Source organism: Microtus ochrogaster, unplaced genomic scaffold (assembly GCF_000317375.1).
Source record: "Microtus ochrogaster isolate Prairie Vole_2 unplaced genomic scaffold, MicOch1.0 UNK12, whole genome shotgun sequence".
Classification (NCBI taxonomy): Eukaryota; Metazoa; Chordata; class Mammalia; order Rodentia; family Cricetidae; genus Microtus; species Microtus ochrogaster.
Window position 1 is genome coordinate 6,652,014 of NW_004949110.1, and position 19,717 is coordinate 6,671,730.

The window sequence follows — 19,717 nt, forward strand, 5'->3', positions numbered from 1 at the left end:
ACAGATCAGAAAATTCAATCATAGAACTCACTGAATTCTGATTTAAATCATAAAAAGTGTGACAATTATGATAGGTTTTTAAAGCCTTTTTTATTTTTTGTTATGTGCATACACAGGCAGGGACAAGAGAAGGTGTGTGTACATGAATGGAGGCGCTGCGGAGGCCACGGGCTGGAGTTACAGGTGGTTGTGAACCGCCTGATGTCGGTTCTGGGAATCAAACTTGGGTCCTTCTCAAGAGCAGTATATGCTGTTAACCATTAGCCATCTCTGTGGGGGAGCAGATGAAGTATTAGGTGAATGAATTGTTTACATGAGCACTGCCGTGTCAAGGACCCTAGTGCCTCAGACCTGTGGGAAAGGCAAGACCTTCCCTGGTCAGGCTCTAAGGAGAGGCAAGGTCTTCCCTTGGTCTGGTGCAGAGAGTATCTACCACAGCCACATTCGCCCTGAACCGGCTGAACCAGGTCAGACTGCTCCCCTATAGAGAACCCCAATGATTAGCTCCCTCACTCCTTGCTTGTATTGTATTTAATAAACTCATCTGAGTGTCCAGGCTGCTGCTGGAGCACCACTGGCTCAGCTCCAGTCTTTCTGTATGCCTGTCTGTCTGTCTGTCATTTCTTCATTCCCAGTCAGGTTATGACCAAAGCCATGAAGGTCATAGCGATCTAGCTAGCCCACGATAATAAAAAATTGTAGCTTATAAAATTTAATATGAAGTAGCATTTGGGGGTGTGATATTTGTGCATGTGCACATATGCATGTGGATGTATGCAAGTGCATGTCCTGCATGCCTGTGTGTGTCCATGCATGTGTGTGTATGCATGAGTGTATACTTCCATGCTGAAGACAGACGTTAATGTCAGGTGTCTCCATGGTGCTCCACCCTACTTTCTGAGTCAGGGTCTCTCACTGAACCTGGAGCTCACTGATTTGGCTAGGCTGGTTGGCCACTGAGTCCTGGGGATCGATTTGTCTCTGCTTCCCCAGAACAGGAACAAGGTGCATGCATGTAGCTTTTTACAAGTGTGCTCAGAATCCAAACTCAAGTCATCAGGTTTGAATGGCAAACACTTTATTGACAGCTATCTCTGGAGCTGGTAATTATTAATTTAAAAAAATAGATTTACTTCTTATTTTATGTGAGTTTCTATATATGGGCACACTATACACATTCCTGGTGCCTGAGACCAGAGATGTCAGATACCTTGGAACTGTAACTACAGATGATTGTAAGCTACCTTGCAGGTGCTGGAACTTGAACCCAGGTCCTCTGAAAGAGCAGCCAGTGTTCTTAACTGCTGAGCCATCTCTCCAGCCCACTATTTACTTTTTGGAATGATCGTAGTGGTATTAGTACATGGCAAATGGTCTGCTGTCCAGGTCCTGCTTTAAAATAATACAATAGAGAGGAGGAAGAGTTGGCAATCATAAACTATATGATTGGTGACAAATTGTTGGCATAGAATTATGGGTACTTGGGAGCTGTGTATTTGAAAATTTTCACATCAAAAGATCTAAAAATTATGTCTAGAATGTGACGTGCTCTTATTATTCATTTTTGTTGTTCTTTCGAGACAGGGTTTCTCTGAAGCTTTGGAACCTGTCCTGGGACTAGGTCTTCTAGACCAGGCTGGTCTTGAACTCAGAGATGCGTCTGCCTCTGCAAAGGCATGCGCCACCACGGCCCGGCTTGCCCTATGATTTCCAACATCCTTCTATGTTCCATTCTCAGGCTTGTCCAGGTCCCTGACACCTCCCACCTAGCCATTCTCAATCTCTTACCTGCTCTCCTATGATGGAGGAAGGTCATTGGTTAAAAAAATAAAGAAACTGCTTGGCTGGCCCTCATAGGTTAAAACATAGGTGGGAGGAGTAAACAGAACAGAATGCTAGGAGGAAGAGGAAGTGAGCTCAGACTGACAGCTCTGCTCTCTGGAGCAGAGATGCCATGCTACCCTCTCCCTGGCAGACGCGATCAATGAAGCTCCGACCCAGGATGGACGTAGGTTAAGATCTTCCCTGGTAAGCCACCACGTGGGCTACACAGATGATTAGAAATGGGCTAAATTAATATGTGAGAATTAGCCTAGAAGAGGCTAGATAGAAATGGGCCAAGCAGTGTTTAAGTGAATACAGTTTGTGTGTTGTTATTTCGGGCATAAGCTAGCCAGGCGGCCGGGGTTCTGGGGACGCAGCCCCGCCGCTTATATTACTACACTCCTACCTCCAGCCTTGCCCTCGCTGGTGGTGTGTTCACTACACTGCAGGAAGAGTGTCCTCTCTGGTGGTGTGTTCATTACACTGCAGGAAGAGTGTTCCTATTGAAAGCAGCAAATCCTTCCCCTTTCTGTGCAAGCTCTTTGGACTTTAGGTACCTCTCTGACCATGTCCCCTCCCACTGGGCTCTCCCCAGCTCCACCGCAGCCCCATGTGTCAGAAGAGAAAGAAGTTCAATGCTGTGCCTTAGTACTCCAAAAAGACCCGCTGTGCCCTTTGCCTGCCTGTCCAGCAGGCTTACCCAAGCTCAGTCTTTTGGAACAGTTTACATCCATCTATGGCTCCTTTTGTTCCAGTCATACCATCATGGGTCTGACCCTGAGGCCAGGGTTCTCCTCAGAACTTCTTTCTGCTCTGGTTTTGAACCCTTGGGAGCTCAGACTCAATTTTTGAATGCTCTGTTGCTTCATCCTCCTCCTTCGTGAGACTTAAGTAGTATGTTGCCACACATCTTTATGACCCAAGCCTAGATATAATGCACAATACTCAGAATTAAGTATGTTAGGGTACAGATGGATTTTTCTTTGGGCCACCAGCTCACAAATGACATGGAGACTTATTAATTATGAAAGCTTATGCCTGTTCCATTAGCTCTTACAACTTAACCTGTTTCTATTAATCTATGTTTTATTATGTAGATTTTTTTTTTTTACTTTTTTTCATTCTGTATGTCTCCCTCCTGAACCTACATTCCTCCCCCTACATCCTCTCTCTCTGCCTGGAAGTCCTGCCTATGACTCCTGCCTAGCTATTGGCCATTCAACTCTTTATTACACCAATCACAGCAATACACCTTTACACAGTGAACAAATATTCCACAACATTAAGGCCCACCTGTAGTCACAGCAGATGGGGAGTGGAAAGAGGAGGATCTTGGACTTGAGGCAAGCCTGGCCTACATAGTCAGACCCTGTTTTTAAAAACCCAAATCAAAACCAAACAGCAGCAAAAAATAATTCTATATAAATTAGCATTGATCCAGCTTTTAAAATCTCCACCTAAGAAGTTTTTTTATGTTAGGCAAAAAATACCTACACCTATAATTACTCAGAAGACATAACTTTTATCAGGAGACTAACACTGATTTTTTTTTTTAGAAACATTAAAAATATTTTTATGTGTGTGTGTGTTCTGCCAAAGCCCATGTGTGGAGGTCAGAGGGCAACTTGTGGGAATCTCCTTCCACTATGTGAGTCCTTCAAGTCTAACCAGTTGTTAGACTTGGTTGCAGGTGCTTTTACCAGCGGAACCATCTCCTTGGCCCACAAAACCATTTACTATATAATTGATGCCTTTGCCATCACTAAATATAGCATTTCTAATATGACCAGGTTTTCCATTCATTGTCTGTAATCAAGAGATTACTGTGTGCCAACAAACCTGCTCAGTGATCACATTTCCTGAAGAATTAGGGCCAAAGGGTGCAAACTAGGGAGGAAAAAAACTCTATCTTGAAGGAAAAGCCAAAGGATGGCCGGGGTTTGGGGCGGGGGGCGGTGTAAGAAGTTCTCAGACATGGACGAAACCCAAACTGGAAGTGTCTTTGCCTCTGCAAAGAGAGAGATGGGCGGTGGAGTGAAGCCGCATCAACAAGGTGGTGACTGACACATGAATTTTAGAAAATATGTACCAAAGCCTCACCTTTTCTCTTTCTTTCTTTCTTTCTTCCTTTCTTTCTTTCTTTCTTTCTTTCTTTCTTTCTTTCTTTCTTTCTTTCTTTCTTTCTTTTTTAATTTTCGAGACAGGGTTTCTCTGTAGCTTTTGGTTCCTGTCCTGGAACTAGCTCTGTAGACCAGGCTGGCCTCAAACTCACAGAGATCCACCTGCCTCTGCCTCCCGAGTGCTGGGATTAAAGGCGTGCACCACCACCGCCCAGCTCTTTTTTTTTCCCCCAAAGCCTCACCTTTTAAATTTGATTTGTTTTAGATGCTTTTCATGTGAGTACTTCCTTAATTGCTACCAGCTCTTTTTGAGACAGGGTCTTTCTGAATAGCCCTGGCTGCCCTGGAACTCACTATGTAGACCAGGTTGGTCTCTAACTCACAGAAATCCATCTGCCTCTGCCTCGTTGCTAGGATAAAAGGTGTGCACCACCATGCCTGGCTACAAGCTATTAAAAATGTTTTGCTAGATAATGCGGTTGTGTTTAAAAAGTCTGGATTTCTTCGCTTTGTGTTGGTGGACTACATTCTCAGAGCCCCTTTCTGCATTTCCCTTGTGACTGACTGTATTGCCACAGGATGGCCAGCTAAGGTTAGGAATACCGTCTGTGACAATGGAACAATTTTCTTCCTAAGAAAGATTGCTGGCTGATAGCGGCATGAAATGATAACTTCACTCCATTATCTTAAAAAATAAAAAAAACAGGCGAGGCAGATGCTGTGGAAGCAGGTTTTATGGAGGCAATACCCCGAGACCGTAAGAGCAACTGAGGACATACGATACTGAGTTAGACACAGCTTCCTTCGGCCCACTTCACAGAAGCCTCTAGAGCATTCCAAAGCTGTCTGACTTTGTCTTGTCCCCTCACTCTCCAGTTTCCTATAAGCATTTTTATTAAAAACGCGGAGAAAGTTCAAACACATGGGTTTTGGGATCGGGCACGCCGTACCTTGTCTAGCTGAAGGACTGCCACTCCAAGTTCACTACAAAGCAGGGACTGGGGCTCCCTTCAGAACTGGGGGTGGATAATGAGTGTTTAGATCCAAAGACATGGCCAAGTGCCTAGGACTCAGTAAATGTAATTTGTTCGCTGTGAGACTAGAATACTTTCAAGTGAGTATTCACTCTGAGGTACCACATCACATAAGGCTTATCCTGACAGTAATCTATGAGAGATCAATGTCTGCTACTCAGTTTTTTTGTTGGTTTCTCTTAGTAGCTCATTCTATAGACCAGTGGCTTCAAACTCAGAGAGATCTTCCTGCCTCTGCCTCCTGAGTGCTGGGATTAAAGGAGTTTAATATCACAGTTTATAAATCTGAAGCATGTAGGTACCAGGAGATGTAAGCAAGGAGACAATATATTGAATGAGTATTGTGTGTAACAAAGCCCTGACTCACCAAGATGAAATAGCTGCACAAGAATTAACACTAAGACATTTTAAAAAGAGACTTAATATAGGAATAAGCTATTTTAATCAAGCAAAACAAATTTATATTCATTATTTCTAAAAATAAAATTAAACCTTTCCAATCCTTAACATCTGCATTTAATAATATCGTCTAACCAAAATACAGATGCTAAAACAGCAAATTACAATATATCTTGTACAGAATACAGTATGCTCACTGTTTACACTGTAATTCTACTTGGTCGTTATGGACTTGATGCATAATTAAACACCACTCATAACATTTTCACAATCAAGAAAAAAATGTAACCAGTTGTCTTAAAATGGCTCTGCTATAAATTGTATAGAATATACAGAATTACAAAGTCAAGTATTTTATCAAAATATACACCCATCCCTGAAACTAACACAGACTATCAACATTTTAAATGAATGATACAATTATAGAAAATATTTGCAAAATTATTTTTATGTATAAATATTCTGCCATATTTACTTTGGTCTAGAATTATCAGCATACAAGTCCATTTAAAAAATATCCACAGATAAGGGCCAGGAGACATCAGTACATATAATCTTATATTTGTAGTTAAATCAAAACAACTTAAATACATAACTGATTGCTTTATAATCATAACAGATAAAACAAATTAGTGGATCACAGGATTGCTTGTCATCTAATTATTAACTCAAAAGTGATTTTCATAAGCCCTTTGTGACTACCTCTTTAACAAAACACAAGTGAACAGTGTGGATGTACATATATACAACAGAAAAATAAAGTTGAATTTGCTTGCATTTCCCCATTTTCTTCTAGTACATAATACTGCATGTAGGTGAATGTAGATGAACAAATGGTAAATGCAGATACACTATTGGAGTTGCTTAACAACTACAGTATAACAAGGTCACCTTGAATCATGTCCTTTTTCCTGGGTGTTTGAATGTTTTCTTGCCTACCCCAAACCACACTAAGTCTTCATGGAGACACAACACGTGTTGCAACCAACTGGAGTCCTCTGAGCTACTTCCCCGTAATGACAACCTCTCAGCCTCGGGTTTCCATCTACCAAATCCAGTGAACAGGAATGGCTGCTGGCCGCTCTTGAACTCTTCTGAAGTTTGCTGACACTGGTGACTGAAGGGAGTTAGGAATGAGTCCTCCTTCCCTCCTATCCTGGCAGTTTTAGCAGGAAGAACAGTGAGGTCCAGCTTTCCAGGATCCTAGTTCACGTGAAAGACCATCCTGGAGGGCAAACAGACTTCTGAGGGCAATGCTGACAGTTTGCATCAATATAAAAAAAGCTTTAGAAAGATGAGGCTTTAACGAGGGAGCTAGATGTCTGCAAACATGAAGACAGAGCTTCTAGCTGTGTGGATGCTGCTGAGTCATGATAGTAAGGGGCAGAACCCTGTCCCTCCACATCCTATCTCCCCATCCCGCAAAAACAATGCTGCTGTTTGAGGCAAGGAAGGTCATCACTTCCCCTTGTCCTCATGTCATCAGTGGGAGTGGGGGCTTCTGTCCTTTTAGTTAGTATGCACCTGTGGGCTGCATTCTCTCCAAGGTGTACAATTCAGGAATCGGGCTTTCTGCTGTTTCCAAATGCCCGAAACTTCATTACCACGGAGGTATGTCTAGTACTCAACCCTTTGCATACTTCTTCAGTAGAATGGGAGACATCAGGATTATTTGACCCCTTAAGTCTGCATGGAATAGCCCCCAACATCCATGGCCTTGGGATGGCTGGAAGACTGCAGAGAGTTCAGAAGAATTTGACCATTCTTCATTCTCTGAGGTGAGGCCACTGCAAAGGGTTATACGGCACAGGTAATCTCAGGTAGGTTCTGGGAAGGCTTTCCCCATAGGTAAGGCATGACTTATGTTTTGTGTGACTTGAGTGGCTCTAATAACAGCACAGCATTCCATCGAGAAGCACACACATGCTCATAAGTCAGATTCAAAATGCTCTATGATTTCGACACCAGTCCTCGGTATTTGCAGGTCTATTGCTCGTTATAATTCTCTACAAGGGACACAGAGAGTTAAAGGTTATAGTGACTCATATATGTACTTTACAAGGTTTATGTTGCAGAAAAGTAGTTCTAGATGATGTATAAGTGTCCTACTGTAGGCTACCCATTACAGATTTTCAGTTATATTGTGAAGTATTCTGTAAATACCCATTAATTTAAACAAAGATTAATAGTGCAGAAACTGGAGGGGGATAAATACTGTCACACCTCACTTAGCATTGAACACATCTCAGAGACGTAATTTTCATGATCCTGACCCTCATTTTCTCCAGTGACTAACGACAGTCCAGCAGGCCTCATTAGCACTCACGAGAATGTTTGAAATTAGGCTAAAATTCAGCTGCTTTCTTTCACCGTTCAAAATACTACAGCTAAGAACTTTATTAGCCTTCACAAAATACGTGGGTCTTTAGAGAATGCAGCTATCTTGTTTTATGCACTCCGTGAGAAATGAATGATAAAACCCAAAGGAGGTGATAGGATCCTTTTTTTTTTTTTTAAAGAGTTTACACAAATGAGAATTAGCTTCCCCAAACCTTTGTGACTAGTAAGTGAACAAAACTAAACTTAAAAAAAAAAATAAAACTGAAAGAAAAAATCTCACAATTTTTTGAAGACTTTTCTAACTGTTGCTGTCACTAACGTTTTCAGCAAAGGTTTGCATGTCATCCTTTTGGTCGCTGTCTTCCAAATCAGTGCAAAGCTGACTCTCCAAGAGATCCGAGTTTTCATGGCACATGTCACCAGTATTCTCCTGCTTAGTTAAGGTCTTGAATAAATGTTTCTTTTGGTGCATTCTGAGGGCAGCAGCTGTCTTGCATATTTTGGGGCACTGGAAGCAAGCAAAGCCTTTCCCATCGTGCTCGCGAACATGCCGCCGCTCATGATTCCGCTTTGTGGAAAGATATAAAAATCCCTGGAAGCAGAACTGACAGTGGTAACGCTTTTCCCCGGTGTGGATTCTCTCGTGGATTTTGAGAGTCTCGTTCAACGTGAATGCCTTGTTACAATACTGACAGACGAATTCCTTCACCCCCAGGTGGATGCGCTCGTGTTTCTGCAAGTTCCCTTGCACTGAGAAGCACCGCCCACAGGTCTTGCATTGGTACGGCTTCTCTCCAGTATGGCAGCGCATGTGCATTTTGAGCGTGGAGGGGCTCTGGAACTGCTTTGCACAAAGCTCGCAGATGTAAGGCTTCAGCGCGAGGTGTTGGTGGGGCTTGCCTTCGGCGTCCACCCCTGCTGCTTTGTCAGCATCGCAGAGCTCACACTGGAGCTTGGGCATCTCTTTATTTTCTTCTTCTTCAAAAGCCTTATCTGGTGGCTTCACCTCTGCACGATCCAGTTCAGCTGGGTACCTGCGCCTACCGCTGGGGCTTCTGCTCCCACGCTCCTTCCTCCACTTGACCTTTCTCATTTTCCTCAACTGTTTGGATTTCTTCTTGGGCTTGTAGTTGTAGTATGGGCGCCACGGCTTGTCAGTGGAATCCTGGTCACTTACGTCATCAAAGGCTTCACTCATCTCTACGCAGTCAGCCTGGCAAAGCCCAAGGGGGCTGTCCCCACGGGTTTCTGGGTCACTCTCCTGAGGCAACGTCTCCTCCTGCATTTGATATTTGGGCTTTCTCCCTCTTTTGCAAAACAGCTTCGACCCAAGGATACGCCTTTTCACGATGGCTTCATTCCCAATTTTCACTGTTATTTGGCAAAGGGGTGCAACGTTGCTGTTTGTGGAGGTGCCAGGCAGAGCAGGCTTTGCAATATAAGTCTCAATTTTACTGGTTTCTTCCACGACATTTGTGGTTTTGCCCAAAGACCCTCCATGATCACTAACGTGCTTGGCCTCCTCTGTTACTTCTCCCTTGTTACACGAAAGAGCTTTCTTTTTCTCCTTAATGCTCTTGGGTCTGCTTGCAAGTTTACTGGCTTTATCTGCCCCCAGTTTGCTATCCTCTTTCAGGGGCGGACTGACAGATGGTTGGGAAGGGACTTTGTCATTGCTGCTGGTCAGGGCAGCAACTGTATTGCTGTGTTTGATCACGGATGAGAACTGGCTGCTGTGCACGATGACAGAGGGCACCGAGCCACCATAGCTGATCACAGAGGCCGCGTGGTCACTGCCTTTACCCACTGGTGAACCATGTGTGGACTCTGCCTGGAGCTTGACACTGACAGTGTTTTCTGCGGAAGAAACTGACCCCTCGGTTGAATCCAAGCTATCTATGGGATCAGTTTTCAGGGCCTCCTTCTTCCATTTGATGCCTTCTGCATTTACTTTGGCAGAAGTGGGTGCACCCTGATGTGAAGGCGTTTCCCCTGGGATGGCAGGGCTGCCGGTCAAGGTGTTCCCGCCATCTTGGAAGTTCAGTGTGGGCATTTCAGAGCTTTGTGAATTTGGAATGACAAATGTATCTGGTGCAGACTCACTCCTTTGACTGTTTTCTCGAGAACGTTCGTAGGAAGATTTCCGGAAGCTCTTATACGGTGCCCTCTTGCATCTCATAGGCAGGAGCCTGTAAAGTTTATAGGGATAGACAGCAGGCTTCAAGCCTCCATTGGCAGTTTTTTTATTGATGGAGAGTCTGTGATCTATGGCATGAAAAGACTTCTGATGGTTTTTTAGTATGTAGTAGGTCATAAACGTTTCGAGACAAAATATGCATTGGTACCGTCTCTCTCCAGTATGCCAGATCTCATGTCGCGTCCTGTACTCGGCCAGGGCAAAGACCTTGTTGCAGTAGTGGCAAGGATATGTTCTTCTCCACGAGTGAACGTTCGCATGCCTTCGGAGGCTGGACAAAGTCACATAACTACGCTTGCACACGATGCAACTGTAGAGCATCTGCCCATTCACAAGCTTCACCATGTGCTCCTCATCTGGCAAGGCACCCCCAGCGCTGGCAAGCTCACCAATCCTATTTTCTGGTACTAAAGATTCTGGACTTGTGAATGAACTTCCATTTTGTCCAATGGTGGGGTAGTTTTCTAAAAACGGTTGGCTTCCCCCTGGGATGGGCACGTGGCTGGACCTCATGCAGATCTGCTCGTGCCGGTCCAGTCTGTTGAGGGTGGTGAACTGCTTGTTGCAGTACTTGCACACCAAAGGCTCCTGGGTCGGCCTGTGGAGCTGCATGTGGGCACTGAGCAGTGTGCTGCTGTCAAAGGATTTGGAGCAACAGCTGCAATTATAAACAAGGGGCGGGACCTCTGCCACTGCTGGACCAGGAATATCGGAGGGTCGGCTGTCCTCTTCTCTGGGAAAATGGACGTCTCCCTCATTGCTGGAAGATTTTGAGTGTGACAGAATTGGAGCTGGCTGTGGGCTTCTTTCTTGATTAAGCTCTGGGTTGGTCACTGGAAGCAGTGATATATTTTCTGTGCTTGAGTCAGAATCCTGGGTTTGGGTCTTTGGCTTTCGGCATGACTTTGCTTTTGTGGCAAGAGCCTCGCCATTTTCTTTTCCTGTTTTACCAGATACACTGCTGTCATGTTCCCGTACAGGCTGACTCCTGTAAGCCTCAGTGATGGAAGAAACGGCATATGAGTGTTCAGCAAGTGTGCGGACAGGCTCTGCCTCGTGGCAGACATTGGTCCTCTCCTGGCAGAGGCTGGCTGTTCTCATGGAATCAGACACTTTTTTGAAGTTTGCCCTCAAGTCCAGTGGAGAAAACATGTTATTACTATTTTCCGTTTCAATGATGGAAAATGCATTTGTGATCCTTGGCCCATTAGTAATGGCTGGTTCTTCATGCCTTTTTTCATTTTTTTCTTCTTTAACCACACCCTTTTCAGTAATGCAGACTACGTAGGGACCTGGGGAATTTGAGAAGTTGCGGTCACTAAGGTCTTCCAAGAATGATATTCCCAGCTTTTTTCCCGCAGCTGCAAGATCGGTGACCGTTTCCTGCCTCTTGACCACAACGGTGGAGCTGTAGATATAATTAAGTATTTCTGTAAACACTTCGGCTTTCAGATCATCCAGCTCCAGGACGTGACTGGAAATACAGATTGTATGGCTCCAAAATATATTTTTGAAATAAAGACTTGAGGCAGCCAAGACATTGCTGTGGGCTTTAAACTTGGTGTCTTCCACAATGATGGTGACATCGCATAAAATGCCCCGAATGCGCTGCTCATTTAAGATGGAGAGTACCGTGTCACTGTGGAAGTCGTCCTTGAGGTCCCTGGAGAGGGACATGACTGTCATCTGAAATGAGAGACAAATGGTCAGGGGGCTTCCAGCAGTGACTTGTTCATTTCTAGCTGTTAACTACTTCTGGGGGAAACTATTTTTACACATGAAAACTCAGACTTTCATCTCATCTTGTTGTTCTTCCTAAGACTTGGAAGTCAACATTAGAAGCCCAACCTTCTCGCCCCAGACTGTTTCTCATGCCATTGCTGGTAGCTGTAGCTGGAAATCTCCCAGGACTCCTTCCCCTGCCGTCTGCGAAGTCTCAGCTATGTGTGTGTCCAAATATGGGGAGGGCGAATTTCCGTGTGTCCAAGCAGGAAGGGTCTCCACGCTCAAGGCTGCTGCTCTGAGACTCTCTGAGGCTGAGTGGCATCACGGTCTTTTAGAGACACCTTCCAGTCACCTGACTTTCACCGTAAGACAAGGTCTTACTATTTAGCCCCGACTAGCTTGCAACTTGGTATCCAGACAAAGCTGGCCTTGAACTCAGATTTACCTGCCTCTACCTTCTTTGATATCCCCTTCCCTACAGAGGACCTGGGGATTAAAGTCAGCCTATTACACATGCTAGGTGGGTCACATCCCAAGCCCTGCTGGCCTGGAACTAGCTCTGTAGGCCAGGCTGGCACTGAATTCACAGAGACAGGCCTGCCTCTCTTCCTGAGCAGTGGGAATAAAGGCATGCATCAACACACCTGACTATATTTGATGTGTATGTGCGTGTTGCTAAGGACTGACTCCTTGGCCTCTACATGCTGGTCAAGGCTTTACCATTGAGCCATACTCCCTGCCTCTTTTATATGTGTTCAGTGATAACCTTAATAATCTGATCCAAACATAATTCATAAAACGGAAGTAATTTGTTAATTTATTTTTAAAGGTTTCCCATAGGTGAGTGGTACCTCTATGTGAGGTATCTGCTTAGAGAAGTGGCGAGAATGGAAGGAACTATGCTCATTCAGTCCGCTGAGGAGTTCTTTTCTGAACGGCAGCCTGTGTGACTGAGTCTGACAACCAGGGACACCTGCCTCCTCGCCACGCGTAATTTCCCCTTTATTATAGCCAGACTAGAGTTTTTAAAATGAAGGCAAACGAAGATGACGAGACAGCACACCAGGACAGTGTGTTTCTGTCTCATCATAGACTCCCGAGCTAGGACATCAGAAAGGCACGGCGACTCTTGGATGGTGTGAGAAAGATTCACATGCAGTGCGCACAACTCATTCTCTTCCGTTAGACTTGGGGTTGTGGAAAATGACCAAGAAACAACGGTCCAAAGGTTCTAGTTGACGTTGGAAGAGTGTGGTAGAGCAGGGCAGCTCACATGTGGTAGGGGAGGGGGAGAGGAGAGAGGGAAAAGACAAGACAAAGGAGCCCAGGCTAGATGACTGCCTTGCCTCGCTTTTACTCTAGTCAAGCCCCCAGCCTGGTGCTGCCCTCTCCTCTCATCCTTTCTGACACACCCTGGGTCATGTTTTACAAACCTGTACACTTCTCAACCCAATCAAGCTAACAATTAAGAGACCACACATTCTTACACCACCACTGGGTGGCGGCTGAATGATCTGTATGTTTTACTGTGAACCCGGGATGACCAGAGCCTACTGACACCCTAGTAGTCAAAGCAGCCGCTTCCACAGGCATCCAGAGCAACAGATACACGGCTCTCAGTGACCTAAGACACAAATGAGATGAACGCCCTGACTTCATGTGGTACCATCTGTTCTGTTCTAGTACCTTCCATTTTAAAAAACACGCAGACAGTAACTCCTGTTCTCGCTCTCTGCCAGTCCGTCACCCTTGCATCTAAATGTGCACCGTCATTCTGCTGTGGGCCACAAGAATTAGCACACCCTCGAGCTCACCTCCCGTGCCATCAGTACATGCAGACCCAGAAAGTCATACAACTCGGCAATATTTCTCTGCCAGCTGCAATGTCTTGCTAGTCTATAGTGTTTAGCTCATGACAGCTATTCAGTTAGATAGACCAGATGTCCATACAAAAACTCCTCTCATCTTTTTGTAAAGGGTTTGTTATACGCTGGGCCCCATGGTCTATTTAGCATCCTTTACACAAGCAACATCTGATAAATTCTTCCATCACCTTTTGTCACAGCGAACGGGCACCTTCCTATGAGTCCATCAGTTTTGACAAAGAAACTGCATGCGTGTTCATCAGCTTCAGTCCTCCAATGAGGAAGCTTGGGCTTTTGGTCATCTGCTGCAGCCACTCCTAGCCGGGGCCTCTGCTGTGACCGTTGTTTCAGTTTCTTTATTTAACGCTAGTTCTACTTTGCTTTGCCTTGTCTCAAACTTAATTTTTCATGAGTTTTTTCTGGAATTGTGGGGAATTGTTTCCACCAGTAAAATGGAGAGCAGAAACATATCCTATAGGATCTACTTTCCCCATAGGTGCATCTTCTTATCCTGTTTAATGTCTCTGTACACACACACACACACACACACACACACACACACACACACACACGCACACACACGAGAAATGACGTCTCTTCTTGAAAAGCAGGAAGGATTGGAGTAGTCAGTGGCTTGGCGAGGACTGGTGCCCTGTAGTCATGCCCCCTGCATGCACATCCTGCCACCTGACCATTCACGGCCAAGCAGCATTTCTTAGTAGCTGGGGTTAGAGCACTGGTATTTAAGAACAAGAAGTGTGATAATTACTATCTTCAACTTGACAATCTATAATCACCTGGGAGGTTGACCTCTGGACATGCCTGTGGGAGGTTATCTTAATGGCCCTGAGAGTGAAAGACCTGCCCAGTGAGGGTGGCACCATTATTTGGTTGGGAGTTCGGACGGTGTGGTGGGGAAATGCGTCTAAGGAGCAGCATGCATTCATTATTCTCCGCTTCCTGATCGTGGATGCTATGAGATAGCTGCTTCAAGCTCCCACGCCTTTCCATCTCCTCCATGACGGAGTGACTCCTAGAACTATGAGCTGGAATGAATCCTTTTCCCCTTAAGTTGCCTTTTTAAAATTCAAAACAAACCATTACTCTGTGTGTGAATGTAGAGGGTGATCCAGGTGCCGGGGTATGTGTGTGGAGGCCAGAGGGCAGCTTTGGGGACTCTCTTCTCTCCCACCATTACATGGGTTGCAAAGACGTCCACTAGGCTTGCAGGGCAAACGCCTTTGTCTGATGAGTCATCTCACCAGCCCTTAGGTGGCTTTGTCACAGCAGCATCAGCTAAAGAAACAGGAAATAGATGACGGTGGGGGGGATGGGACACGATGACACAGGGACAGGACAGGGGACAAACTTAGCACTGAAGGGGAGGAGGCCCTTCTCACCAACATCGGTATTCTCTGACATTAGAGATGTAAGCACTCTACAGCAAACCCACCACGTTTCTCCACAGTGAGTATCTTAAAAGAGAAGTCAGAGGAGCCTCTGCAGACGGAAGGCCCGGAGCTTCCTCAGCAGATAGAAGGCCAGGAACCTCGGCGGACAGAAGGCCAGGAGCCTCCTCTGCAGACAGAAGGCCCACAATAGATTTTGGAACAAAATGTGTAAATCACAGAGAAGATGAAGTTTAATTTACATGTAATTTCTAAAATGTTTTCTAAAAAAGTTTCATGCAACAAGTTCACTATTCTTAGCAGTGCTTCTGAGAAAAAAATATAGAACCATGAAAAGGCTAAAACGGGGGGCTGGCTCAGCAGTTATGAGCACTGGCTGCTTTTCCAGAGAACCCATGTTCAATTCCTAGCACCCACATTGGCTGCTCACAATTGTCTGGAATTCCAGTTCTGGGGAATCTGACATCCTCTTCTGGCCTTGGTGGGCACTAGACACATATATGGTGTACAGGCATACATGCAGGCAAAGCATTCATACATACAAAACAAAAAAATTTAAAAGGCTAACAAAACCATTCTAGATATAAAAATTTAGGTGAGTCAATAGTAAAACAACCTGTAATTTGATAACTGCCAAAACCTGAGCTAAGTTACTAGTTTGCTGAGTCTGTATTGTTTAAACTATATTTATGAACGTGTATTTGTTGTTTATGAGTGGGAGGAGGCATCCATATGTATCAGCACACACACCAAGGTCAGAGGACACCTTTGTGCAGTCATGTCTTCTCTTTAGTCTCACGTGGGCTCCAGGGATTGAACTCAGGTCATCAGGCTTGCCTGACAAGTGCCTTGATCGGCTGAGTCCTCTTATCAACCCCTAAGTTTGTATTTTAATCAGAATAGTGTTTAAAAGCACTTTTAAATAAATAAATACACACATATATAGACACATGTATGTATGACTAAATGATGAATATTTGAACATATAATACACTTCTATTTATAAGTACAGGTATAGAAATAGGGTGACTAATTCAGCACCCTATTAGAGACTAGAGAGAAAGCAGGTGTAATTAATAACTATGCAAGAGAAACGGCACATACTGGGACTAGATCCCAAGAATATGAATGGTCATCCTATATGTACATACATAAATATTTAAGCAGAATATATAGCTGCACAAAATCTAACATAAATGTCATGTGCTTTTTAACATAAAACATATCTTGTGTGAGTACACAGTTGCCGCGGGAAATTCTAGTTAATCAGCCTATTTAGACTTTTGAGCTGGTTTTGTCCCCTGCCACACTCCGATTCTACAGAATAAACACATATACATACAGTACAAACATGGACACCTAAGTCAGATATTTCGAATAACTAACATGACTTTGCAAGGCCAGGTATCTTGGTGCACCCTTATAATCCCAGCACTTGGGAGGCTGAGGAAGGAGGACAGTAAATTCAAGGCCAACCTGGGCTACATGCAAGACACCATTTAAAAACAAATACAGCTGGTCAGTGGTGGTGCATGCCTTTAATCCCAGTACTCAGGAGACAGAGACAGGTGGATCTCTGCATTTGAGGCAAGCATGGTCTACAGAGCTAGTTCCAGAACAGACAGGGCTGTTACATAGAGAAACCCTGTCTCAAAAAAAGTAGCTATAACAAATAAGTAAATATGAGTAATAAAGTTATTCTGCTATATTTGCTTTCAAAATCAACTACCTTGTGTATGTGTTGATGTGTGTGTGCAGATGCTTATATTGGGGGTGGGTATACATGGTACATGTGTACATGCCCATGTGGAGGTCAGAGGCCAGTCTCAGGTGTTGATCCTAAGGAACCATCCACCTTGATTTCTGAGACAAGGTCTCTCACTTTGGGACTTAGGGCTCACTGTTTTAGTGAGATTATCTGACTCTGCATCCTCAGTGCTGGGATTACAAGCATGCTTGACTTTCTTATAATGGGTAACGGGTGCCAATGGTCTTCATGTTTGTGGAGCACACTCTACTGACTGAGCTACAGCCACAGCTCCAGAATTACCTACCTCATGAAAAAGAAAATAAATCTCGGCTCATGGTAAAGATTCAAACAGTTGGGAGCAGCAGTCTCTCCTCCATCCCAGCTTCCCACCCCCATCCAGAGGTCCAGAAAGCACATCTACCTTTTCATGGACCACTTTTCTCATAGCACTGGAAGACCGGCTTTCTGTGTGCATCATGCTTCTCCTGCCTGGAGCTCTCCTACTTGGCAGTCTTTAGACATACCCATCTCAAGCAATACCTCACGGGGGCAGCCGCCTCCTATGATTTCTGGTTGTGTGTTCATGCCCACACTGGAGCTTCTGGGAATACATTTGTTCACGTGTATCTTTCTTGATGAGTCCCCAAAGTGCAGGGACAGCCTTGCCCATCTTTGTACTCTGTATACCTGTAGCACAGTGCATGCTGACTATGCTGATGATGAGCAAAGAGCAATTTAAGCAAATATCCTAATTTACATATTGTGCAAACAGAACTTCCTAAGAGTCTTAAAAATCAGACCTAAGTGAGCCCAGGTCTGCTTAAACCAGAGCCAAGTAAGAGGAAAATAAAAATGAGTTCTTGCCAATTATATTCCTGTTTCCTTTAGCCTGACAGTTTTTAAAACATGTTTCAAAGGCCTCTGGATTTCCTAAGGCATTTTCTAGATTTGTGTGGTCAAAACTACTTTTGTAGCCGGGTGGTGGTGGCGCACGCCTTTAATCCCAGCACTCGGGAGGCAGAAGCAGGCGGATCTCTGTGAGTTCGAGACCAGCCTGGTCTAGAGAGGTAGTTCCAGGACAGGCTCCAAAACCACAGAGAAACCCTGTCTCGAAAAACCAAAAAAAAAAAAAAAAAAAAAAAAAAACCCAAAAAAAAACTACTTTTGTAATGACATAGAGGTATTATTTATGTGTTTTTTTTTGTATGATGAAAAGCATAGAATGGTCCAGTAGCAATGACAGGTAGGTTCTGGAACCTCAGCAGGCACCATACCACAGATAATCAATGGAAGGAATAAAACTTAATCATTTTATTAACTTTTAACCTCGAGACGTGTGTGTGTGTTTAAGGATTCTGTGTGCTAAAGTGGCATATGTAAAACTCTTAGGAGTGCACACTGAAACAGAACTGCTACCAAGAAAAGCAACTGGGTAGTTTAGCTGTGGGCTTGACCAGCTTAACCTTCTGTCGTGGATTATCGTTTCGAGAGAATCGCTGGTAGACTGCAGCTGTTTAGAGTTTTGAAAACAGACCAAGATTCCCTGACATTTCATGGGCATAGGTATTTTGCTACCAATAATCAAATTTTATTTTTATATGAAATTTAAATTTTGGAAGTGACATTTCCAAATACAGAATGATTTTTCTGATGAGGCTGATAGTGATGTGAATAAATATGTTTTTTGGATATTGTTTAGCAAATCTGGAGGGTGGCCTGACTGTGGGGACCAGTATTTTCTAGTGACCAATGCATGTGTTAACATGTACAACAGAGACCAGTAGATTTATAAGTAATAAAGTACGCCAGGTTCAAAGTTCTTGTTTCAACTAACTTTTAAGAGATCATCTTGTCAAATTTTGATGTAATATCAAAGACTATCCACAATTAACTAGAAAGACTATTTTTAAAAAATCCTCTTTTCCAACCATTTGTGCAAGGTTGAATTTCTTTATATACCTCAACTAATATAATATATATGTTGTATTACAACTGGGTGTAGGAACAGATGTGAAAATCAAGTTATCTTTTTACTAAGCCAAAATTGAAGATATTTGACAAAATATAATACTTCTTACTGATTTATTTTATACTATCGTCATTTTAAATGTTACTCGATTGTTTAATTAGGTTGAACAAAGTCATTTTGCACGAGCATTTAAATACTCATTTGAATTTTTGAATATAGCAAATAGTGACAGACCTCAGCTGAACAAAACCACTTTGAATCTTCAGTGGTAAGTCCAGGGATTGAAGAGATGGCTCAGTGGTTAAGACCACTTGTTCTTCCACAGGACACGCTTCATAGCAGCTCACAATCATCTATAATCCCAGATTGAGGGGATCTAACACCCTCTTCTGGCCTCTGTGAGCACCAGACATGCAAGTGGTGCATAGACATACATGCAGGCAAAACACTCAGGCATAAATAAAAAAGAATAAGTATATCCTAAGACAAGAACTTTGAAATTATTGTGCTAATCCATAAGGCAACATTCATAATACTTTGAAATAATTTCTGCCTCTAGGAAATTTATTTTATTTTACTCAATGAAAAAAACCTACATGTATGCCTAAAAGAATGACACACAGAGTGACTGAAAATAAGACACGAAGCAGACTTCCCTAGGGGCCAGGTGAGGAGACTGAGGGTGGGGGTGGAGCCATGCCCACAGTCGCACACAAGCACACTGTTCCCCACCTTGACATGAGCGTTCTCTTTGGATTTGAGTATGGCTAAGCAGCTAGGTGGACCACGGCCTGGTTGGACCACAGGGCTGCTCCTGACCAGTCTCAGTGAAAACTGTTCTTTGATTGGCTCGGTTGTCATCTTACCCTGTTGGTACAATTTACTACTGCTTGCTTCTTGTTTTCTAAGTCTCAAGACCTATTTTGGTCACGACAAACTTCCTGTTCAAATGATTTTGTCCACTCGTTTTATTTAAAAATCAGGTCCTACAGCTGGGCGGTGGTGGCGCACGCCTTTAATCCCAGCACTCGGGAGGCAGAGGCAGGCGGATCTCTGTGAGTTCGAGACCAGCCTGGTCTACGAGA

At 44.0% G+C, this 19,717-nt stretch overlaps 1 protein-coding gene across 6 annotated transcripts in view; it reads right to left on the reverse strand.

Annotated features, from left to right (window-relative positions):
- Nucleotides 1-4,362: 4,362 nt before the first annotated feature.
- Zbtb38 (zinc finger and BTB domain containing 38) overlaps nucleotides 4,363-19,717 on the reverse strand; it is an 82,654-nt gene continuing 67,299 nt past the window's right edge. For all 6 annotated transcript variants that reach the window (XM_013353587.2, XM_013353586.2, XM_026789002.1 and 3 more), the window contains 2 exons: nucleotides 7,998-11,600; nucleotides 4,363-7,383 (listed from right to left, as the gene is read on the reverse strand). In XM_013353587.2, coding sequence (XP_013209041.1) covers nucleotides 8,016-11,600 — 3,585 coding nt within the window. In that variant the 3' untranslated portion in view covers nucleotides 4,363-7,383; nucleotides 7,998-8,015. The remainder of the gene's footprint in view (nucleotides 7,384-7,997; nucleotides 11,601-19,717) is intronic.